At 39.8% G+C, this 26326-nt stretch overlaps 1 protein-coding gene across 6 annotated transcripts in view; it reads right to left on the reverse strand.

Moving 5' to 3' along the window:
* The window catches only part of LOC106929164 (partitioning defective 3 homolog), a 254421-nt gene that overhangs the window by 199159 nt on the left and 28936 nt on the right, over positions 1-26326 (reverse strand). For all 6 annotated transcript variants that reach the window (XM_088014942.1, XM_088014938.1, XM_088014939.1 and 3 more), the window contains exon 2: positions 10186-10287. In XM_088014942.1, the coding sequence (XP_087871068.1) occupies positions 10186-10287 (102 nt within the window). The remainder of the gene's footprint in view (positions 1-10185; positions 10288-26326) is intronic.

Raw genomic sequence — 26326 nt, forward strand, 5'->3', positions numbered from 1 at the left:
AAATTACGGTTTATTTTCCGACTTTGATTTATTCCCATGCACCAACAGTTACAGGAAGTGACTGCACTGATTTCAGCACAACATCCTGTTTGTTCGCCGATCAGATCCGTGTCACTTCCTGAAGTAGGAAGTAAAACCTACGGAGGAATTTATAAAAAATGTTAAAGTTTTATGTGTGTAAATCGTATTTTACTGCTCATATAAAAGTTATTGAATGTATTCTGCTTGCGTCTGCCCCCCACCCACCACTGGACCGTAACACAGAATACGAGCTTCTTCCTGTCAGGCTGATGCTCACAGATACTGTAAAAGCAGCTGAACGTTAAACACATTCCCAGCAGACAGGAAGCCCCCAGCGGGGTGTGATGTAAGGCCTTGGAGCCTTATTAAGAGTCCAGCTTCATCCTCCTCATCCTCCTCTTCTGGACCCCTCTAAGCAGCAGGTTCATGTCAAACTTCTCAGCATTAAGTGCTTCTACACTCGGATCCACACTGCCCCCTGGTGGTGGAGGAGGAGGATGAATCCAGGAGCGTTTAGATGAGGAAAACCTCAGTAAATTGAATTGTGAGGCAGCAGATCCAGTCTGTTTAACATCTATGTCAGCCTTTGTTAAATAAGAGACGAAGCAGACCCACAATGCACCAGTACCAAACCCAAACAGGCGGTTCTCACACACCAAAGCTGGCTGGTCCTGCAATATGTCCAGAACTCCTTCGGTTTATTCAAACAAAGCAGAAGTTTGGCTTTTTATTTGTTTTTTTCTGTTAAGATGAAACTACAAAGATGAAGTAGGTTTGGTCAAAGCAAATTGCAGTACTTTAAAATTTCACCCACTGACGAGAGAAATTTAAATGGATTAAGAGATAATTGGATGCATTTGTTGTACATAAAGTATTTCTCCAGATGTTTCAAACCAAAATCCAATCCAGACTCAAATTTCTAAAGTTTTTACCTCTAATTTTCCTTTCTCAGACTGAAATGCTTGCAGTTGTCGGTCTGGTTTTGTCTTCCAGGTTCAAATTTCCGGACTTTTCACTTCAGATTTCACTTTTTCTGACTGAAATGTCCAGAATTCTCAGCCTGGTTTTGTTTTCCAGGGTCACATTTTCTGAATTTTTCATCTAGTTTTACTTTTTCAATTGTAAGTGTCCAAAGTTCTTGGTCTGGTTTTGTTTTCTGGGTTCACATTTACCCTACAGTTTTACTTTCTCAGTCTTAAATTTCCAAAATTCCCAGTCTGGTTTTGTTCTCCAGGTTCAGATTCTCAGAGCTCTCCCTCCAGTTTTACTTTCTTAGATGTAAAAATCAGTAGTTTTTGACTCATTTTCAGATTTTCTTTTGCAGGTTGAAATGCCCAGAGTCCAACATTTCTCTCCAGATTTAAATTTTCTTCAGTTATGCATTATATTTTTACTTTTCAAAGACCAACTTTTTAATTTTATCAGCTTTGCTTCTTTTTCTTTTTTTAAATCAGTCCAAATTTACTGGTAGTGCTCTACCAGTGCTCTAATTAGCGGCTTCCTCCAGTCTTTGTGCTTTCTCAACACTTTCACCCTGTGCAGTTTATTACATCAGATAATAAACTGGCATTTTATTGTCGTAACCTAGGCCCCCCAACTCTGCTGCTAAATCCACAAACATGGAACCATTCCAGGGGAAATAAACAAGCTTGTTTCAGCAAAGATCTTAATCAGCAAAATACAACTTTTCTAACTTTTGTCCTAAACTTAATAATCAATCTTTGGTTTATTTTTAACCAGTAAAAGTTGAAGCAGCCTATTATTAGAGACATAATAGGTTGCTTCAGAAAACTGATTTGTGTAAATTAACAAACACAAACATTAATAACCCACAAATTCAGAAAATTAGAGTAAAATCAAACAAACTTGAGTTAATTGATTTAAATAAAATCGTCCTCTGGCGCCCCCTGGTGTCTTAAATGTGACTAACACTGACAGATTATTTTCAGCATCAGGTTTGAATCAATCAGCCAGACCAGAACCAGAACTGTTCCATCAACAGTCCAGATTCATCCGTTTCTCCTGTTACTAGATCAACACACATGACAAACTAAAACAGCTTGAGGTTGAAGTAGAAACAGAGTGAGAACTTCAAGATCTCACCAAGAATTCAAAACACCAGCCAAACCCTCATTAAGTGCTTTTAAAAACTGATGTTTATTTTTCTTTATTTTGGGAGGGAAAAAGGAAAAATAATTTGGTTATTTAACCCCATAAGATTCAGTGTTGTCATACTAAAACATCTCTATTTCAAGCAAAACATTTTTTTTTTTACTTTTCCTCTTTTCTTTATCCAAAACGTTGCGTTTGAATCCTGTCGTTCAGTTTTGGAATGTCATTGGAGAGAAAATTCTCTACAAAGGGTCACAAACTTTAAAAAAATTTATAAAAAATATTTGTAATATTACATTTTCATAAAAACATTCTGAAAATATATTTTTTATCACTAAAGGACTCGTAAAGAAACGTTCATCATATTTTCCAAGCAAATATAAATAAAACCCTATAATATTCTATTGAATATACACAATACATATTAAACCCTGATAAACGGAAGCAAACATCTGCACCACCACATCCGTTAAAGTCCATAAATCATATAAGAAAAGGTAAACCACATAAAGACACCTGCAGTTACAGAACGCCACCACTAGAGGGAAGACCAAGCCTGTGGTATCAGCTTTTCTTTAGCATCATAGCGACAGGGGGCAACATGAGGACTACTGTTGAATCAAAGCTGCAAACCTGCGACTGCAACACATATTAAAGCCTCAAATAACCTCAAATTACAGAGATGTTTGTAAGAAAAACGTATTTTACAGCCTGAACCAAAACATCTGATCCAACAAGGGGTGAAGGGTGTGCAGATAAGACGGATGAAGAAAAGATAAGAGAAGAATAGGCAGAGGATAGAAGGGGGAGTCCTAATCTCATTACAGCCGACACACACACACAGATATCTGTTGTAATCCTGACAGTCCTGTTGGCTCCACATACAAAGGCTTTGTCTTCTCCTGACACCTTCCTCTGCATAATTAAGACAAAGCACACACATCCAGAAAACCCAGCATCTGCTCTTCAGTTTCTCAAACGAGATTTCGCTCCTCATTATCATATATTGTGACAATGCAAACAATTCACAAAAAACACAGGATTCCTTTAACTTTAATCACTAAAAGGCAGATGTGTCCACAAGTTATCAGTTTTTAAATGCCTTCAAATCCTGGAACATTGTAATTTTTGGAGTCGTTGACTTCATCCCTCTAAAATCTGTTTTTTCCTCGATCCAAGGTGTTCCGGAGATAAAACATGTTGGTTCGATGACCCATTCAGGATGGGAGTTTTAGGAGAAGAAGCCTTGAAGCAATCGTGGAACGAGGAAGCAGACTTGTTAAGATAATTGAAATAAAAACCTGCAATTATCCTGAGGGACTTGGCTTGCACAAAGTTTAGGCATGTACGACACACACAGGCAAACAACGTCGTAATCATGACTCAGGCTGTGTGGGTGACAATTATCTAAGGCGAAATTGCTGAGGCTGCCCGAGTGCCTGAGTAACCACTTCACAAAGCAGCTTGGACTTTAGAAAAGGTGCAATTTTATATATTTAAGGCCTCAGTCGTATTATCTGCTGTAAAACTTTGTAGGTTTGGTTCAAATGATAGAAAAACCTGGAAACTGTTGTTGGTCTCTCCACAAAAAATCTATCGTTTTCATTTGGGGTCAAAGTTCAGAGATGCTAAACAGCTGCTCCCCGTCATACAAAATATATTAATGCCAAAAAGGATGAACAGAAATCTGCAAAACAACAAATCAAAACCGAACAGCGCTAATCTGGAGATAACAGCAAAATACAAGAAAACAAGTTAAACTGGGATCAAGTAGTTTTATTATTGTTGGACTTAAAATAATAATTTCCTGTCAGCTGAAGTGGCAGTAAAGGTTCACTTCAACACCAACTGAGGACATTTCATTGTAATAAATACATTTCTGTCTAGTTTTCTTATAATAAGTGGAGTTGCTGCTTCATGTTATGAATAAAAATGTCTGAACTTTCTAGGTAAACGTTGGTACGGTTGCAGTTCAGACCAGAGGAAGCAGCTTTCAGCCATCAGGTGGGTGGGCAGAGTCACTGTTTGCAGAACAAAAGGCTGGAGGTTGGAACACGACCAGCAGAAACGTCTCCAGGTTTCAGCAGCTTCCAAAGCATTTTTTGCTACATGCGTTTAAACTTGCGGCTGCTTCTTTCTAGATGTTAAACCATAGGTTGACGTGAGGCAATTATGAAATCAATCTGAACACAGACACAGGACAAGCCGTAACCTGAAGCTGCTAGACGGTTTCTGCCTGGTTAAAAGGCCCTTCAGATAAGGTGAAGTGGTGCAGGCTTTGCTGACAGATGGACTTCCTCTGCATCACGTTTTAAAGCACCGATTAGTTCATGTTTCCTTCAGTCAAGGTGACAAATACTTGTTTTACAAATGGGGAGAAAAACAAGAATGTCAGAAAGGCCTCTGCTCTCTGAAACCACCCATTCTGGACAGGGAACACACTACTGGACTAAAAATAATTTAACGTTCCTTTGGGATTGATAAAGTATTTTATAAAAATACTCCCTGCACTGCAAACACACATTTTAATGGCATCTCCAGCTTTTTCTGTTCACCTTCCTAAAATATTTGTCTGCTTTTCCGATCATGCTGCCAAGTTATTCACTTCAAGGCTGCGTTCACAGTGGCAAACCAAAAGCAGGAAGTGGACTACGGTGCAGGGCATGCTGGGTAAATGCAACCAAATCTAGAGTAAAATCCTACAAGCACTAAAATCTGACGCTGCTCCATTTTTGTTTCCATTTTGTGCAGAAGGAAGTTGTGTTCAGTGTCTTCTTCAGAGATTGCGTCATTTCCTTCACTGTTTCTTGTTGCAGCGCCCCCAGAGGCCAGGAGGGGAACAGGCTTTTCAATTATTTTTAGTTCATTTGGCTCAATGCAGTGTGAAAGCAAACCGCAGCAGCTGAAAATGTAACAAACATAACTGATTACTCATGGTTAATCTGATTAATCGTTTCAGCCCTATTTGCAAAATTTTAATTATCACCTAACTTTCACCCATTTTGGTCAGTATGGGTCCCTTAATGAGGGACTTCCTAAAACACCTCTTCCATCCAGCTGAATCTGGTATAAAAACCATCCGGTTCTCATTAGGAGGGGAAAGAGAGGACGAGGAAGAAGAGGAGGGCCAGTGTGGAAGAAATGAGGTCATCAGCCGCCCTGCCTCTGGAGTGAGACTGGAGGAGGGGTCGGTTCGATGAAACGGAGACGCTCAACTCTCAGCGTTACGATGAAAGATAAGACAGGAAGTCATCAGGCTTTCTGAGTTTTATCATGAATCACATCCTGCATTATTCACCTTTTATTCGCTGGGATGTCTTGGAGGAATTTCCTGGTAAGAGAAAATTCTCAGGAAATCATACTTATTTCTGTTTGCAAACCGGAAACCACGTGGAAACTGTTCCATCATCGGAGCAGCGCGTCAACCTGGACCCCAGGAATGTCTTCCAAACACAAGAGGCTGTTCTGGTTCACCCTTTAAACCACCACACATGCTCTGGCTGACCTCTCATCCATCCCAGCAATGCTGTTGTTGGAGCAGCTCCACTCAGGCACCGGTCCAGGCCGCAGTCCCGTCACAGCAGCTCTATCTATGGTCTCCATCTCGCTAGATGGCTTTCAGGCGACGTGACAGACAACGCTTCGGTTAGTTTTACCGGGTAACGGCGAGGAATCAGGCGCCAGAACAGCAAAACTACCAAGTTTATATGAAACGGTGCCAAATGTTGTCCAGATTGTCCAAAATATAAGTATTTAAAGGAACGCGTTATGCAAAATTCATATTTTTCATGGTTTTGTACTTCCATTTGGGTTCCTGCTGCACCTAAAAACAGCACAAACACTTTAAAAAACATCCAGTCACTTTGTGGCAATACATAGTTCTCATGTGACATCACTTCTGGGACAGCCATCTTGGTAGGTATCGGAAACTAATTGTCATAACAGTTGCTATGGAGTTGCTATGACAACAATAAACAAGCCACAAACTTAGAACTAGCTCTCACTTCATTCATATCTGACTTATAAACAACAGAAGTACATTACAACTACTTAATTACAGTTTTTGAGTATTCCATCTTTATTGGTTTGTCTGTGCTCTGGCTGCGATTACCTACCAAGATGGCGGTTCAGTGGCGCAGATCACTTCTGGTTCAGACTTGTGGGATCTTTGTGCAAGTTAATGTTTTTTGGTGGAAAATGAGTCTTTTCAAAAACCCTACGGAATATAACGTCACAAATTAGCAGGCACTGCCTGTTACCTAGCAACCACAGCTGAGTTCCAGCATGTTTGGTTTTACTGCTGTACAATGGCTGCTGGAAATGACAAGTGTTTTGTCGACTCACTACCCAGAAACAACTTGCCGCCTTCTTGTTGGATGTACATGAGGCTCTACTAATGCTTTTCAAAGATGTACAGCTGTATAATTGTGCATCTGTTTCATCGTGAGATTTGGAGAGGTGTGGCCAGCAGCAGCTTATCTGGATTTGAAGAGACAAGATCCCCAAGCCAGCTAAAGGTACAGAACTGATCAGACTAAAATATCAATCATTATCAATGAATGATGAAATATAACGAACATGTTATGCTTCGCCCACAGACATGTCCTAACCTGTTCAAGGAAGCACCACAGGTCAACTAAGTATTTATTCAGAAAAATATCCAGTCAGCACCTCCAGCTCAGGAGGCCCGGTGGGATTTCTTTCACTGCATCTTATCGTCTAAGCACTTAGAAAAATCAATACAGAAACAAACACCAGGTCAATAACTGTAGAGAAACTCTTCTTTTGTGGTGAGTCAGCCTTTCTTTCATCCACATGTTCTCAATTATGACGCCCTCCAATTACCAGGCTCATTATTTTATCACTTCAGCACCTTGAAGTCAGTCCGTTTACTCTGAGACAGTTTAAAACGGAGCATGGAGCGCCTGGCAGCCTGGGAGCCGGCTCTGCCGTAAACGGAGCATCGAAGCGGCCGCTTGGGGAAACTCCTCTGGGTTTATTTAACCTCCTGGCCGCGTCCCGACCGTCACTCCGCCTGTCTGAAGCGCAGGCAGGCTGCTCTATATTCAGCTCATACCAAGAAAGGGCTGGGATCAGCAACAAACACAAAAATCAACTATCTGAGGTGGCCTTCATAACAAAAACTCAAAATCTGCAGAAAACTGGATGCTGACTTTCAGCTAGAACGTCTGTGTTGGATTATTAAAATGAGAAAATCTAATTATTTTAAGAATAATGCACGCAGAGAGCCTAAAACCCTCCGTGGTCGACGCATAAACACAGAAATGTGGCGTTTCCATCACGCCGGGTTGGGCAGCTCGAGTTTCTGTCGAGGATCTCCGTGTCTCCGTGTAATTTGTGGACAGTGTGAGCAATCCTGCGCAAAGCAACTAATACTGAACTTTTTTTTTGTTTTTAGGTCCAGATGTGACTTTGCTTTTTAGTTCAAAGACATTTTAATGGAAAAGAAAAAAAATCAGAGTCTTCCAGACTGGAGTCGTTTTGAGAAAAGAACATTTAAAGACAAAATGCAACAAATACAAAGATAGAGCCTGAAGGAAGAATGAATGAATGAAAGAGGAAGAAAAAAGAAGGAAGAACAAAGGAAAAGACTAAAATGAGAGAAAGAGCACAAGGAACTTCAGCAAAAAGAAAGAAAAGAAGGGAACATCTAAAGAAGGGATGAAGGAGGAAGCAAAGGTTGAAAGACAGAAAGTTAAGAGGAAGAAATACAAGAAAGAGAAGAAGAAAGTTTCAGACAACGTATAAGGAATAGAAAGTGAAAACAGACGTTTTCTAAACTCAGATTTACTTTCCAGTTTTGCCCAGACAGTGCGACATCTGTCTTTACCTTAAATAAACATCTGGACACAAAACGTGCAACAGTCATGTGACTTTTTTCAGCTTAACATTTTAAATATCGACCAAATACTGAAAAGCATCAGAGTTCAGATATGATACGCAGGACAGATACTGGAAACAGAGTTCAACCAGTTCAACTCAAAACTGGACTGATTGTTTTCCAGTTTGAACAATAAAGAAACATTCAGTCTCAAACTGGCAGCCAAGATAAATGAAGTATTTCCCATTAAATTCTCAGAGAGCAGAGCTAATAAAGGTCATTTATCAATAAAAAAGAAACTGGTCTCATTTTATAAGAAGAAGATGGAAAGGGAAGGAAACGGTGAGTGAGGGAGGAAGGGCATATGGGAAAATAATCAACAAGTCTGAGGACGAGCTGCCGCTTTTCCTGGCAGACGTCACACTTTCTGAATCCGTATAAAAGCTGATAATTGCAGACATGACTGGGCTGCAGGGGCCTCGATCACAAAGCGAAAGCACCAGAAAGCTTCTGGATATTACACTCTGAAGATTCCAGCGTGAGCTTATAAATGTGTCCCAGTGTGAAGAGCCAGACATTCCTTCCAGCCTTTAAAAAGCTCCAGAGGAATATCAGAGCCGAGTCGCCAGGAGACCACCAGTCATGTTCAGAGGGGCAGACACCCTCACGCATGTTTTATGTTCCTCCGTCTCATCTCGCTCCAGGTCTACGTCAGCCCGGATCAATGGAGAGACGAGGCCGACATCAAAATAAATACAGCTCATCTTCACCCCTCAAGGGCATCAAACTGGACTTTAACAGGGCCAAAATGGCACCAGCAGGCCCAAAAAATGTTTCACACATATTCACCTAAATCACATAGTTAGTGGTGCTGAGGTTTCCAGGAAGCAGCTTTTAGTAGCTGATGGCTTCTCCACGCTAGTGTAACAGGTTAAATGTGTCTTTAAGTCAGGGGTGTCCAAAGTGCGGCCTGGGGGCCATTTGTGGCCCTGAATACTTTAAACTTGGGGATTTTGGCCCCTGTGCAAAACGTTTGGACACCACTGCCCCAAGCCTGAATTTCACCAAATCACCCATTACTTGTCATGTAAATGTGTTTGTTTTATTTTACTAGTTCCTGTTTGAAGTGAGCATTTCCCATTGCACTTGAACGCACCTCATGCAGCGCAGCCATATAAAGTGATGCATGCAGGAAGGGGTTAAACGCTGCGCTGGGTCCAGATTAAAACATTTTTAACTCACATTCATAAGTTATATATTAGTGTGTTTGAGCGGATGTGTCTTTTCTTTCATTGTGGGTTTTTGTCTGGAAAATTGGATAAGAAATTAAATCATATTTAAATACACTAATATAAGTTCTTGTGTTATGCAACATTAGCTTGATTTCACACAGTTGTGCAGGGTTTTGTTATTTTGTTGGTTTTTTGTTTGATTTTTCTAATTTTTCTTCATTTTGTATGCATTTTCTTGTAAGGGGAGATCAGATTATTCTGCGTTTCTGATCATTTCAGTGCCGGATGAAAATAATCCAAACATTTAGACAGAAAACCAAATCACTCACCAACCAAAGAGTGACGCTTCAATGCTGCCAACAAGGCAGGTCAGTGAATCTAATAAATCTTTTGAATATCAGCCGGCTCTCAGTTCTTCTTTGCACGTTTTATTGCAGATATATGCATATTATAAACAAACTGAGTAGTTTAGATAACCGATATGAGTCAAAATCGTAACAACAAAGAGCCCAGACCTCCATAAACCTTAAAATAAATCCGTTGATTCTCAAGTTTTCAGCACGTTCAGTAAACCATCACAGAAAATCACACCCACACCGTTTCAATGTCCGGTTTGCATTACAAAAACAAAAACAAGCAAATACATTTCTCAGCAAGTCTAACCTCTGACCCCATGTTACAACAGCTTCTGCTCTCAGCCACCGTCCACGTTTTGTTTCAGATAACAGAATTTGACCCCGTGACCTCTGAGCGATAAATCGCGGTTCGCTTCTCTGATGTCAGGTTCACACTCTGAGCACTTCCAAAGACGATGAGAGGAACAGAGGAGCCAAACTTAGCCGGGACGTCAGGATGACGAGTTCAAAGGGTCCAGGATTTACAGCCGAAACCGTTTCACTGATCAATGTAAACAACGGCGCTAATGTCTCAGACAAAAAGAGGCACAAGTGTATAAAACCCATCAGGTTATCAACTCACTCTGTCTTTGTCGTCAGCCACGTCACAAAGCACGTCGTCCAGGTCGAGGATCCCGCCGTCGCCGTGCTCCAGTCGGTGGACCTGCAGCCAGTAGTTCGCATCCTGTTAGACAGGAAGACAAGGAAAAACAGTGGTGAATAAACCCAATAATTAACACTCATAGTGATTTATTTAAAACTTAAACCAAAGAAAAACAAAAAGGTTAAACTTCCTACACATTTTTCAGTTTATGCTCTCCAAAATTCAATTTGCAATTCAAATTCATTTCTCTCTCCCTTGGATATTTTTACCTTTTTCATACAAAGGACAAATACTGGATGGACAAACCGAAGGACAGACTGACTGGACGGACAGATGGATGAACAACAGGACCGTGAATGAACTATGGAAATATTTATGAACTTTTCTCCCTCCTCCATTCAGATATGAAATAAAAAAACATTTCCAGTCAGATCAGGAACATCTTAAATAAACTTTAAAACCTTCTGACACGAACGGGTGAACATCTTCAAACGAGAACAAACGTAACAGGATGGGCTGGCGGTTGAAAGCGTAACTGGTACAAGAACGTAATTATCCTCTAAAAACATCATGGTGGCTGAAATCAGAGTTTATCAGGGGATATGTACTGAAACACGACATTCATCTTCTCCAGATGCCACTGATGTTCACTGAGGCCTCAATAATCATCAGAGCTTGACGGGAATCCACTCACAGCTACTGCAGATAGACTCCCACAGCCAATGTTTTCACATTTAGAAACACAAAAAAAACAGAAATAAAGATCTTTATCAATTTGTCAAAGCTAGCAGGAAAACTTCAGATATGCATTTAAGGCAGAAATTATCAATAAATGGTAGATTTAAAAAAAAGGTGTTTAAAGGATTTACAATGATTGCACAATCAAGAATGTTTATCCAAGGGTTTTGATATGCAAAATGTACACCTTTGTGTAATCACTCATGAGAACAAACAAGGTCTCGCCCTGGTTAGCTTGTGTATTATGTTCATTTGTGTTCAGCTGCAGAGCGTGCAGCACGTGGGCATCAGTCAGCCTGGCAGGTACAGCTTCGCTAAACGCACGATAAACAGATGAGAAAGACGAGCAAAGAGGCAGAAAAAGCATGAATACGGCGCTGCTTTTAATCAGCGTGAGGGGATTCACATGAAGGCTGTTAAACAACAACATGTTGCTGATAAAATGGGACAATGGATCCTTTTAGTGAGACTTTCATTTCCTCTTAAAGTCAGAAACAGTCAGCAGATTGGTCAAAAAGACGGTTTTTAAAAGTCTGTAAATACATGCAGGGTCCAACAAGTCTAAATTTAACAGCATGAAATTTATGTGGTTTCTTTCTTTCTATATTGTGAATAAAATGCCAAATTTATTTTTTAAATATTTATTTTGAGGATCCACCTGTTCAGCCTTTGTCTGTCCCAGTTAAAAAAAGGATTTTTTTCTAAACATCCATTCTCTCTCATGTTACTGTACTAAGGAATCACGTTTCACTGCATTACATTCAGCTCAACACCGTTTGGCACCAGGCGTAAAACATGAATAAAACTTCTTCAATTTAAGTGCATTGCATTACATTATGTACCAGTTTTCGTAAGGAATAATGGATGCCCCCAAATGTGGATTGATTTTAAAGCTGTTGAGCATTCAGAAGAGACAAGTGTCACAAGATCATAAGACAAAGGAAGCCAAGAAAAAACAAACGATGCTTCAAACATGGTTTATGTCCCCATTTACCACATGTGGCTTCTTCTGGTGCAGAATTATGCATACAAATAGAATAAAATGAGACATGCCCTTTAAGCTTTGAAAACTTTCAGATACATGTCAGATTTAGTACAACGAATCGGATTTTCTGGAGGTGAAAAGATCAGAATCATGTTGTCCAAACTGCCTTGAAAACGTCGGATATGGGACGCATTTGTCTGCTGTGTGAATTTAGTCTAAAACCAAAAACATTCAAAGGAGTCACAGTTCAAACAAACAGGATGAGAAGACCTTTCATGGAACACTGTGAAGTGAAATCTGCCATAAAGTTAAGTAGAAACAGTTTACCTTAAACTAGAGCAGCCCAATCCCAGGTTTATGGAATCATTTCTCCAACACACCTGAGTTCCTTCATCAGCAGTTCATCCTGCAGAGGCTTGGTGACGAGACATTCATGTGGTTCAGGTGTGTTGGAGACGGGTTGTTAAATCTGACTGACAGTTTCCAGCCCAAATACAGGGCTTGAACTGAACACAGTGGAACATAGTGACACTTTATTAACCAATGACTATTAATCGATGATGTCATGTTCGACAGATTCTTACAATTGCGTTGTTCAAAAGTCAAACATTTTCAACTTTTGAAACTCTGAAATTTCTAAGTTTTTTCTAGAAATTTCTCAGATTAATGTAAAGTTCTGAGTTTTTTTTCTTGCAGATTTACTCCTTTTTTCTCCCTGCAGGAATATGTTATAGATAAAACGAGTACAAGAACACAGCATTTGAATTGGACTTTCCTATCAGCACTTCCTAAAAACTCACCACATGTTGTGAAAAGCAGCCCAAATTTTAACAACCCGCCCTTTTTTCAAACCTCTGAAAAAAATCAGCTCAACTGAGGAGAAACTCGCCCAATCTGGCAACACTGGCTGGAGAAGGGATGCATCTAAAAGTTGCAGGATCTCCAGGAGTGGGCTTGAACATTCAGAGCTGCAAACATGTTCTATACCAAGAATCCTATTGTTGTTGTTTTGGTTTCAACCAATAAAAGACTGAATTCTCTTCCCACATTGTGCGAGTCTTATGTGAAGTTTATTCTGTTTTCAGGGCCACATCAAACCGTGTGTAAAAATTAGGGCTGTTGTAAACGAATATTTTAGTAATCGAGTAATCTATCGATTATTCTTACGATTAATCGAGTAATCGGATAAAAAAAAAAAGTAAAATGAAATATTGGTAAATCTGGCATAATACCGATGTTACTATCAGATATCAATATCAGTCCAATTTTTCATATTTGAGCATCCCTAACAGTTGCTTTTTTGTAGTTTAGAAAACTAACCTGTAACAATAATAGCTCACTTTCTAAGTTAACCAGAAGAAAAGTTATAGAAAAATCTGAAATTATATTGAATTTAATAACAAAGAGGCAGGCTCACAAATATGCTTATAAAAAATGTCTACAATCCAGCTTTTAGTTTATGTATTCATCTTCAGTGAGTTTAATAGATTAATTAAGCTCACCTTGCCACCTAACCTGTCACGCTTTGGGTTTGAAAATACGGGAAATGCCGCCTGGAGTGGGAGGAGAGGGCGAATGAACGAACGTAAGATGGGGGGGAGGAAATAGACCAGCGGACTGACGAACCGTTAGACCGGGGGACGAACACGGGGGGAAGCAATACGGGATATTTACGACACCTTCACTGGTCACACTCAGAAACTCATCTACCAGCCATGTACGATGCGCTCCGCCACCCGTTTCTTCAGACCGGGATATGAAATTTATTGTGCGGTTCGTCGGTAAAGCTACATTTACACGGTAAGCATCAGCTACTCAGCCGCCCGCCCTGTTCAGTCTATCCGCTCACCTCAGCGCTCTTCCCGCCGTTCGCTTTCAACCAGCAGCCCCGGAGGAGAAATGCTGCCGTACTCCAGGCATTCCCCCAGTCATTTTAAGGATGCTTATTGGTTCCCCAAAAACGATAAAAAGTCGGGCATTATCATCAATCCATAAAATCCCCACGGGCCAATCTTGAAGATTGGACTTTATGCCGCTGAGACTTAGCTTTTGTCAACAACAAAGAGGCGGAAGTGAGAGCTCCGCGCAACGCAAATGAAGTCCCGGCCGGAACACGGTGCGCTAACTAATAAAACATAAATTAACGAAGCTTCGAGGCAGGTAAATTTTCCTCGAGGAATTTTAGTAATCGAGGTACTCGAATCATTCGAGGAATCGTTTCAGCCCTAGTAAAAATGCATGTGTGTGTGTGTGTGTGTGTGTGTGTGTGTGTGTGTGTGTGTGTGAGTGTCATTCTGCGAGGCCAAGCTCGTCGTGCAAAAATAGCTCACAGCAAATTCCCCATGACCAACTGCAAACAGAGGACACATAGTAAACAAGTCAAAAAGCCTGACAGAGGCGGAAAAACGAGTCACACCCACAAAACAGAGTTTCTACTGACGTGGGTCAGCGTGGAAATAACACACGTCACATACCCACAATCTCACTCTCGCCTGTTCCATTTGGTAGCTAATAGAGATTTACACACAGCCCTCGTCTGAGGGGGACATTAAACGACGAGGGACAGATCTGGAGCTGGATCACAGCAGCCGTCGCCTATTGTAGCGCTCATCTGTCCGACAGCAGACCTGGAAGGAGGCCAAAGGCAGGCGCTGGGACAGTCGGCGGGAAGCCCGGTTTCTGATTTAAGGCAGACAAGCCGGCCTGCAGAGCTCACTGTGCAAAAAGAAAAGACCACGCAGCGCGCCGAGGTCCGATTGAAATGTACCGTCTGCTGTATAGTAATGAGAATTCAGGATACAATAGTGAGGTCATTATAGCTTATGAGTGCAGACTGAAAACAAGTCATTGCAATAACACAAAATATAGTTTTGTGTTGTAGTGAAAATGTAACAGCAACAGAAGCAGGAAACATCAAAGTGGAGCAAAATATGACTCAAAATAAGACGAATATTAAATGTATTAATCATGAGGAAAGAACAATATGTGGAAATATTGATGCAGCATTTCAAGACATCAGCCAAGAAGCTAAAGCTTTGGAACAACTGGGATTTCTATAAGTGGAACATTACCCTAATTATGAGTTACAAAGTGACCTGAAGATAACTTCAAGGTTGTTGAATGGCCATCACTAAGCTCTGATTGAATTATTTTACGAGTGTTTTCACACCTGATTGAGTCGGTTTGATTTGTTTGTTGTGTCAAACAAACCAAAACCCTTTGAGCAACCTGTTCCCCTCCCCGCCTGTGGGGGCGCTGCAGCAAGGACCGCTGAAAGAAATTACATGTAAGCCTCCGAGAAAGACGCTGAGCGCAACTTCCTTCTTCACAAAATGTAAACCAAGATGGAGCAGAATCAGATTTTAGCGTTTGTAGAAATGTCTACCAGAAGCCATTTCTCCCGCTAGCGCTAGGCTAATGTATTTGTTTTGGTTGTATTTACCCACAATGCACTGCACTACAGTCAACTTTCTGCTTTTGGAGCGATCTCTGGTCTGCTTAATGTTCACATACACCTTTCAAACCTACAGTAGGATTGCAACTAATGATTATTTTAGTAATGGATTAATCAATTAGTTGGATTTTTATTTAACCACTTAAGAGCTTATTTTTTTTTACATAAAATAAGTAAAATTTTATTTGTATAGGACATTTCAGCAGCAAGGCATTTCAAAGTGCTTTACATCATAAACACAGTCATGCAACAGAATCAACAATAAAAAAATCACAATATTAGGCAAATGAGCAAATACTTTTTATGCATAAAAAACATTTTACTGCATAAAATGAAAAAACAATTTAATGAGTGTGTCATTTGTAGCAAAGGACGCACCTGCAGCTTATCAAATAATGTCTTAATCTGTTGATTATTTGTGAAGATTAAGTGATTAGTACTTGGATACTAAAAGGGGTATGACGGGATTACTTTTATTTTACAGAGTCTGAACCAGGTGAAGCTAAAACTGCCATGTCAGAAGTTCTGGGTCGAACATATTAACTAATAAAGACGATTTTTTTATCTGAAATGTTAAATTTATGGATTTTTTTGGTCATTACCGCTCTGACGTTCTTCCAGCAAATGGCCTGATTTATGGCATGATTAATACGTTACTAAAATAGTTGATTATTTCAAAAATCGATTAATCACAAGCATTTGATTAATCGTTTTAGCTCTAGACTAACCATAATATTTAATAATTTTGGATATGACAACATTACACTGTCTAGGATTTAAATCATTCATAGAAGCCGTCTTTGCATCAGGCCTTTCAAACCAAAACACCTCACAACACCCAACAGCAGAACAGACCTTAAGAAGAACTCCTGATTTGAAGCACAACACCGTTTCCCAGCACCGTAAACACAGCACAAACGTGGCAACAACACTTGTGACCCATTCTGGCCACTTTCAGGGGTCTGTTAACACCTGCTACGCTGCTGTGAGTAAACGTAAAGAGTGAAATGTCTCTGGAGGACCAGATCCCGGACGTGGAGTCGTGTGAAAGTGACAACGAGGTTCAGCAGAACCAGAACCCTGAAGACCAGGAGGAAGATCCCAACAGCCTCTTCAACAATCTCACCTCATTCCAGGGCATTTACACAAACAACCAAATAATCGACAACGAGGTAATGCAGAAAATAGGGGTGCACCGATTGCAGTTTTATGGCCGATCGCAGATTACTGATCTTCAAGAAGCCTGATAAAGGCAGAAACTGATATTTTTTGTCTGAAAAGTAGCTAAATTGTTCTTGATGTCATGTGTGCGAAGTCCCACCCCCAGCTCCCTGCTGTAGGGCAAATCGCTGATCACTGACGATGACTAGCTTTGGTTTTAGCTGTCAAGTTGTCATCATATGATGGTAAATCTTAAATGTACCGTGTGATGTATAAAAGAAAAAGGGGCGCAGTGTTTTGTTATTGTCAACACTACGACAAATGGATAATAAGGTCAGAAAAAGTTTTATTAGAATAAAAACGAGAGGGTGGGAGAAGTAGGCCAGTTATGCTAGCTTGACTTTGAAAACCTTAGCACTTAGATGTGCTGTGGAATTTGGTGCGTTTCGGTTCAGTTATAAAAAAAAAAAAAAAAAAAAAAGGGCGACCCTCACACCGACTCTGATATCGTATCGTGTTTAAATTATTTAATACCTCTGCTGTTCTCAGACGATCACTTACTAAAAATCGCAGGAAACATGATCACCTGAAAACATGATACTGTAACGGACTGAATGTTCTGTTCTGTGTGTGGGAAATGTTAGCGAACACTGATACACTAGTGGAGCTGATGTCAGTCTGTTGCTATGGCAACTCGTCTGTGCGTATCGTAGCCGACACAAAGCAAATAGAAAATAAGTACTCAAAAGTGTTTTTGAGTTGTTCTTAAACGGTTTTTCTGTGTTATTTTTCAGTTTGCTGTGGCGCACTGCACTAAATTAATTATACCAACATCTCCAGGTTTCATTTTGTTACGTGAATCGCTCGACCGCAGCAGCGCAGCCAGCAAAGGAATCGTCATTTCACCTGCCAGTGTTGTGCGCCTGGACGAAATTTTCAGATGCAACATGTCTACACCAAGAAAGTCTCTGAGTTGGAAACAGTGGGAGGGGTTAATGTTACCTGTGAATATGCAGACAAGACCTGTTGGGTGGGTGTATCGGTCAAACCTCTCTCACGGCAGAGGACAGCACTTGATCATTAAGACTTTTGTCGAGGCAGGTAAGAGCAGATCCACATGGAAGTACTGGCTGGTCACTGAACTCCCAAAATTCGGAAAACATAGGCTGATTTATCGGTGCACCCCTACCAAAAACAGATTATTCTTTACTGTAGCTTCACCTGGTGGCTTAGTTTTTAATGCAACATTAACAGAAAGTAATAAAGTCGTACCGAATCTTTGTCCACAGCACGCAAATGAAGCTGCAGAACGACAAGTCACTTACAGCCTGGTTTCAGAGGTGCTTGAACTGTTTCTAGAGACCACTTCACCAGACGAAGACCTGAGCTCGGGCAGCGAGGACGACGACATTTTACAGGAGCTTTCAGGCCTGATTGATGATCTGTTTGACGAAATGTTCTCATCGTCGTCTTCCAGTGAAAACACTGAGCTGGAGGACAGAGACGCGGAGGCGAGGGCAAGGGCTTTGAGAATGGCGGAGGAGGATGAGGTGGCAGAGAGGGCATCAGTGGCACCGGTGGCAGCAAACGAGGGTGAACAGAACAATTCAGAGGAAGTACAAAACCAACAACAGGGAGAAGAAAAGAAGTGAAGCTACGAGAAGCAATCCAGTCCAAACAGATGAGGGGAAAGTGCTGATATTCTCTTAAGAAGATCATACAGAGTGTGTTTTGCCCTTGCAGGTCTTTAGAGAGGATCTAAATTTTTAACATTAAAAGCTTCTCCAATTTTACCAAAAATACTTTCATCTTGTTTGTGGAGCTTCTGAAACTTTTCCCACTGTTGTTGGAAACTGTCCTTTTGACCTAACTATCCATATCTGACAATCTCATCTGGTCATTGTGGTTTTACATCCACTGCACCAAATGTTACGATTTCTGGGGTTTCAACTCAACAAGTTGCACTTCTAGTAAATGCACCGTTCTGACTATCCTATTTTAATATTTAGATTTAGTTCAGTTTTATTACAAAAGAACAGCCATTAAAGTCACGTCTCTCCTCTTGAATATGTCATTATACAGCAGATAATTCAACTTTCTACCAGCAGATAGAGATCTAATGTTTAAATCTGCAGCTAATTATTATTTTATTTACAGAATTTTCTCTTACTTGCTCTGCCCAACAGGCAAAGGGTCTCTTATTTATAGGTCTGTTGCAATAAATCAATTAGTTGCATGATAAACTAAAACAAGCTCCATTTGTATGATTTGTAATTTTTTTCTTTTCTCTCTACATACCAAAATCTTAATGATAAAAGTCTTTGGTCTCAACTAGACCTTTTTATCAAGGACAATTTTCTTCACAATTTAGTTTATTTGTCGTTCTGTTTATTTATTTTGGATATTAAAAATGTCTTCCAGTTCCAGTGTTAAATATTCATTAGAATTTAAAGTTTACTGATCTTTGAGAATGTGTTCTTACATTACTTTGTTGTTATATTACTTGAAAATTGTCTGATCAACAAGATCATCATTTATTGCAACAACTTCTGGGACAATTTATATTCCAGAAATTGTGACAGACCTAATCAGAATATCTTGTGGTGTCGTTCACCATGATAAAGACAAAAATGACATCATCGTAAGGAGTTTGAATATTGATACAGACCAAAACACCCATGACAGTGTGTGAAATATTATTTAAATGTCACAAGTTTTGAAAAGCTGGTCAGTTAATCTGATCTGTAAGTGTTGCTCTAACGTTTAACATCCCACAATTCAGAATGATAACTGCAGACTAATGGAAACCTAGATTACATCAGTTCTTATCCAAAAAGGGACACAAACATGAAGCTGTGGAAGTTGATCCATGAATAAAGGAGGACATGATGGCAGTCAGTGAGTCAGTGCCTGACCTCGCTCGTTGGGGTCAACATAGGGTCTTAATCGACTCCCACTTCATTTAATCTTATTGCCTGCGATACCATCTGCTGCTATTCAGCAAAGGGCCAAAACACATTTATTATTTGTGGGCAAATATGGGTGGAAGTTTGTTGATGAATGCACCTGATTGAGCAAATTTTTTACATTATTTAAACATGCAGCTGAATTTTCAGTCTATTCAAGCAAAGTTTTGGCTCAGTTTGCACCAAAGCGAAACCTTTTCCCTGATCTGTTATAAGAGCTACCTTAAAGCAGGGAGACGGCGTTCTGTCAGTACGACCCAGAAACATGAGCACTGTGTGGAAACCTGCAGACGGCAGCCGTTCCTGGCAGATCGCTTTGTTTTGTTATAATCTCCATCGTTTGCCATGATGGGTTAAAAAGTCTCAGGTTGTAGCTGTACAACCTGAGGCAAGAGGTTGTACCTGTACAACATATGGATGTTTTATGGATATTTTATCCATAAAATATTGACTTATTTCCTCTTTCCCAGCATCTTCACAGGGGAGTTTTGACTCGCTACATGCACGTTGTGAAGCATCAGTGGAGCTTTAGTGCAGATCTGATCTACTTTTAACTCAAGCAGTTGAGCGTGACACTGTTTCAACGCGTTCCCCAGTGAAATGCATCCCCTGAAAAATGCATTTTGCTGCAGCTTTCTTCCCTCCACATTTAGAAAGACGGAGCTGGAAAGTGACTCTGGGGACACAGAAGATCTGAGGGAATAATTAAGTAATTGTAGATTAAGGGTTTTAGAGCAGGGAGGGATTTGGTTTAAACCCAACCAGAAGGAGAAACTGGGATGAACACAATTAAAGACAACGAGATGTAAAACAACATGACACTCATCTCATGATGATTAAAAAAACACGACCCGATACCATCGGGGACAATGGATGCCGCATCCTCACCGCAGGCAGCACTAATAAGCTGTGGATTAGGAGCACACAGCAGGCTTATTGGCACTAGAGCGTGCTGATGGTGTGTGTCCACACACAACCTGTGGAAGAGCTTACATCACCCTGACTATCTGCAACAGGCATCTGCAATTAAACCGGAGGATTTGGATGCCTGCAGCGGTTTCTGGGGCAACGCAGCAATGTATTTATTTTATAATTTAAACCTGTCTTATGTTCATGTTTTACAAGCAGAGAGCAAAAGCATTTGCTTTTTCCATCTGTAAATTCAGAGGACATCAAACCCAAACAAACTGATGCAAGACAGAAAGATTGATCTGAAAACGGCTTGAACTGTTCCACGTTGATGACTTTCATCAGGCAAAACTATTTGGAGTCACTGCTTTCACCCGAAAGTGGAGTTAGTATCTCACACTAACAGAGCCTGGGGGAGGCTTCTTCCACACACCACTGACAAAATAGGGTCAATTGTGACGATGACTCGATTGAAATAATTGTCAGCTGATCTCGTAATGCAGCAGTCATTAGCCCCTAGAACCCGACAGACCCACCGGTGGGTCCAGCTGCCGGGACCTCGGCTCGCTCTGTAAACAAAGGCTCCACGTGCCTTTAAATGTTTTTTTATTTTTTATTATCCGCTAAAAGAGGCTTTGATCTTTCAAAAACTATTCCGCATAAAGGTTTTGCCCAAAATGTTAAGATTTAAATTTATTTATACCCCCTGAGGGTGTAAGAGGTTAATTGGAGTATACAGACTCTAAAAGAACAACAGTCAGAGCTGCAACCAAACCAAAACTGTACAGAAAATATGTACATTTCACATTTAAGATGAAAACACTTATGTCTTTAAAAATTATCTACCCAGAATTTCTCAATTGACAGTTTCAGCTTCAAATTCTGTATAATAAAAAAAAAAAAAAAAAAAACGTATGGCTCATAAAAAATAATCACGAGATCAGCTCTTATCTGATCTTGCGATGTGAACGGCTTAGTCAAAGCAAGACTGAGAGAAAACCAAAGATCCTTTCATAGAGCCATAATGACGCCAGTGAAAAGAATTTGAAATTGCAAAATGTGATTAAAGTGTTACAAGACGTGTGCAGCAAATGTCAGGCGTTCATATTGTAATAAAATAGCAGATTGGATTTGTGCATGCAGACAAGCCTGTGCTTTGTTTGCTGTGTAACAACTGAGGCGCCAGAAACAAAGTCACTTCAAAGCAGGGAATACGTTTCACGTCTGAAAAGTTAGCAGGATGTTTGCGATAGTGGCTGTAAATCCGATTTGTGTAGAAAGAGAATCTGCATGGGGAGAAATCTGCAGAAAACCTGACAATCTGCAAACAGCCTCCAAATGCTTTAGCATGAAGTTAATTTTTAAAAATAATGTGTGAATTTGCATCCTAACTACATCTCTCCTGCCCATCTTCCAAACTTTCCTCCCCAGAGCGGGATTCAAGGACTCTGAAACTCAACCTGCTTTACAGTCAGTCAGGAGTGAAAGGAGAAGGAAGGACGTTTCAAACAAAGCTGAAAAACACAAACAACTTGTCAAAACTCTAAGGAAACATTTACTTTTTTTAATTCACCTCCTGATATTTCTAATCCATTTTTATAAACTCAACATCAGATGAAGTAATATCTTCATGTCAGACTAAAACAGTCGATCCCGGTCAGACAAGCCCGCTCTGTGGTTGTGCATTTCCACTCATTTCCTCCAACTTGTTCCCACTGTGAGTGTTGGATCAGGGTCAATGTCCTCGGGTCGCAGCGCTATCACTCACTCTTTTGTCCTCGTATTGAACCAGTCTACCTTCCCCGACGCTGAACCCCATTTCGCCGAGAAACCGAGGCGAAGGCAGGAAAGACCCAGACACAGAAACTGGAGAGAAACCGCTGGCAAAGAACAAACAGCCTAATGGCAACGAGGAACAATGTCGCCATTCACAGAAACTCTTATCTGATCCAAGCAGGCCAGAGCTTGACAGGTTAACATATTACACTCTAGAAATAGTCAAAATTATGCCGTTTATAAGTCGACATTAAACTGAGGCAGGTAGGACATTTTATTTAGGACATTAAACTTTTAAAACTTTTAACAAGAGGGTTTTTGTTTCAGCGTGGGGGATTCACATCCACATGATGGGTTAGTGAATGTAAACACATGAAGCTAAAATGGAAACCTGTGCAGAATGCAGAAGAGCCTGCAGCCTGATTAACTTTATGAATAATGAAGAGTCACACAGAAGCATCGCGAGTTCAGCTTTCCGTCTGTGGAGCAGCCGGAGAGAACAGAACGAGACGGAGGACGAAGCCGGTCTGCAGGGAGGCTGAGCAACAACACGGCCTTCACAGGAGAGCGAAAAAAGGAACTTTTAATCGCTGAACTGTTATGCAACTTTTTTTTTTACATCGCTATTGCATGGTTTGGTTTTGCTTTAGAAGGCAAAACTGTTTTCTAATTCCAGTTTTATTGCAGTACAGGGGCTCACAGTTCGGCCTGTCACGATAAGTTTAGATGGATGGTAAACAGAAGTTATCAATACAATCATTCCCAAAGAACTTTTAATCTGAAACACTGAACTGGAGCTGGAGGACATTTTAAATATCCAAAATAAATGAAACAAGCAAACAACAAATACAATGAATTATGAAGTCTCTCAAACAAAACTGTCCTTCAACAAAAGAACCAGCTGAGACCAAAACTCTAGACTTTTTTCATCCAGTTCCAAGTAGAAAGAGAGAAAAACAGATCATACAAATGGAATGAGCTTGTTTTAATTTATCATCTGATTAACTGATTTATTGCTACTTACAGTTCATGCAAATCTCCCAGTTATGTTCCGTCATAATTAGTTCATGCTTCATCTTGCAACATCAGATTACAAAACGATGCATCTTTTTCAAAATCTTCCTTCCAGACTGCAGATTTCAGCTTCAGATGCTGGTTTTATTTCTCTGCTACATAAACGTCCATTAGCTACAGACGAACCTTCCCAAAAGTGTGCAGTCGACATTAAACCACGAGATGAAAAAGGTTTGCAGGTGCTACTTTACTGCTCAACTGTAATGCAATGCATGTGCAGCTTTCAAGAAAAAAAGAAAACATTGCAACTGGCAAACATGATTCAAACTGTAAAAGGAAGAATGTGAGGATCTTTACTTTCATTTAAACTCAATTCAACTCTTTGAAGAATCTTGGATAATATGAGTTACAAGATTTTAATTCCCTTTAGGATTAATAGTGATTTTGAACTGAACTGAGTTGATCAGACTGACTCATAATGGAGTTCAGCAGCACAGAAACAACATCAATAAAAAAAGATATCAAAGCCTGAATCCAATGAGAATTAAACACTTTCTATCAGTTCTTGGGTAAGAGACTCAAAATAAAAACCAATCAGGATCAACACAGACCCTCATGACTTCCTCCTGTGTGAAGGTCACCAAACTGACCTTCACGCAGGTTTCTGTTTAACCAACACGTCCTAAAAATCAATGGGAATGTTTCCCCATACAACACCAGATAAACAACGAGACTCACTGATGTTTCTCATTAACCTCCTCTGCTGTCATCCACCTTTGGCTTTAGTTTTTACTCGACGACGAGCCGCTCTGCAACTCTGCTTTGTTCCAAAATATAAATAAATGAATCAAATTCACAGCAGCTAGATTTCATGTTTACTCACAGCAAACCAGAAACTGAAAGCAACATAAATACGTTGTAGAATGTCATCTTTATAAAGCGACTCGACAGGGAAGGAATTAACTCATGAGGAACGAAAATAAAAATAAAAATTATTTCTGTGATTCTCTCCATTGAGCTGAAGCAAACTGGGATAATTCAAAGCCCAAACTACAGAAGTTAATATCCAACTTTCTTTTGAAAAAGCATAAAATCTATTTAGAAAAAAAATAAATATAAACCAGTCAAAACTTTAAAGTCTTTTTGTGATTGAGCAGAAGAAATCTGAAACAACTTTAGTGGAGAATATATGAATAAATAAATTAAGTGACTTGATAAAATCCATCCTCCTTTTCCAGATTGCTTCCTCTTAAAGTGCATTAAATCAATTTTGAGAAGATAAAAACAAACATAAGTGCTTCTTTTCAGCTTCACCTATTTTTACTTGCACTCTTTTAGTTGCATCTTAAAAATGTAAATAAAAACTTACAGAAAGGCTAATTTATATCATAATCACTGGGTTGTAGGTTCAATGGTAACCCAGCAACAAATAATCAGCTTAATCCACATCTTTCATCACCAGCTGAACCTGACAATACAGGTACTTTAAAAATACTCTAAAATATTAGAGATTATTGTCAACTCAACTACTTTTTATATTTAATAAGAATTTCACTCACTGAAATTGTCAGTCTCTTAGAAACGGGGAGGAAAATGTAAGACTCGTAGCACAGCTTCATCTAACATTACACTCAGACGAGTCTACAAAATCTCTCCTGATTCTCAAACCTCATGGAAAACAGGAGTCAAAACCGAGGGGAAAATAAAAACACCAAATGTTTACAATTCCAAATAAGCCTCACTTTTAACTACGGCAAAATAAACTGAGCAGAAGGTGAAGGCTGAGGCAGTTTCACCAGTTTCATAGACTAAATGATGAGGTAAAATGTGTTTTTTTATTCATACACCCAAAGATGCTGCTGCAAACCACAGGAGGAGTTAAAAAAAAAATAAGAGGGAGATCCCATCGTTCTAATTTCCATAAAAACCAAACAAACCTGTAATTATTAAATATAGAACCGCAACAGGAGACAGGAATGTGGAGATGAAATCAGAGCGACTCGGCGGCATCAGAGCCAGGCACCTTCAGTTCAACGAGACACCGAATCCTCTCAGCGTGACGTCACTCCTTACAGCTTCGCTCAAAACTGGTTCCAACAAGAATTCAGTGAAACCAATCAGCCGCATTTCATAGCATTTAGCCACCGATTCCTCGAAGTAAAACAAACCACAACTGAAACACAAATCCAGGTCCAAATCAGTCAAAAAGATTGAAATGAAACGATTAATCGTGATTAATCGTTTGTTGACATAATCAACAAATTTAGTTATAGATTCATCGTTAACTGCAGTATACAGACTGAAAAAAAAACTTTTTGGTGGAAAAATATAATGTATTCAGAGCAGTAATTAAGCCAAAACTGTACAAAAAAATATACATAGTTTACATTTAAAATGAAAACATGTTTTCTGTATGCATGTTTTAGCCAAAACTGCTCAAGTAGAACAGTTTTGGCTTCACTCAGTGCAGGAATTACTAAAGGAATGTGACGGTATTGCATTTTATTCAATAAAATGTTTTTTTTTTTAAAAAGAACTTAAGAGTTGCTTACTGGCGTCTTATAGTGTTTAAAATATTGCATCAAAAATGTTTAAGCTGTCGAATAAAAAATCTGTAGAATGTGCCTTTTTTTATCTGATTGTCAGACTAATAGATTAATTGATCACTAGAATAATTGCTAGCTGCAGCCATATCTGGCTCTAACACTGACTGATTTTCATATTTTTATAGTTGGATGTTTTCTGCTGCGTCAAACAAGTTCAGATCTAAGATCACTTATAAAACCTTTGGGATTCCAGCAGGGTCGGATCTGGGTCCATTATTCGTTTTTACATCCTCCCTTTAGCTGCCATCATGTCATCTTTTAATGACACTTCTTGCATCACTTTTATGCAGATAATATTCAACTGTATGCGACTTTTTAGCCTCTTCAGGTGGATAGGCTGTCACAGATCAGTGACTGGCTTCTCAGCAGCCAACACCAAAAACACTTGGAGCCTGTAGTTCCTTCTTGTTGTCCAGGATTCATTGGTGTAATGTTTGATTATTCGATGGTTTTTGACATGTAAAATCCATCTCGATCCAAGGAACATTTTTGAAACCGTCTGTTGTTCAGG

This window comes from Poecilia mexicana, unplaced genomic scaffold (genome assembly GCF_051168715.1).
Source record: "Poecilia mexicana isolate PSO_F unplaced genomic scaffold, ASM5116871v1 scaffold_17, whole genome shotgun sequence".
NCBI lineage: Eukaryota > Metazoa > Chordata > Actinopteri > Cyprinodontiformes > Poeciliidae > Poecilia > Poecilia mexicana.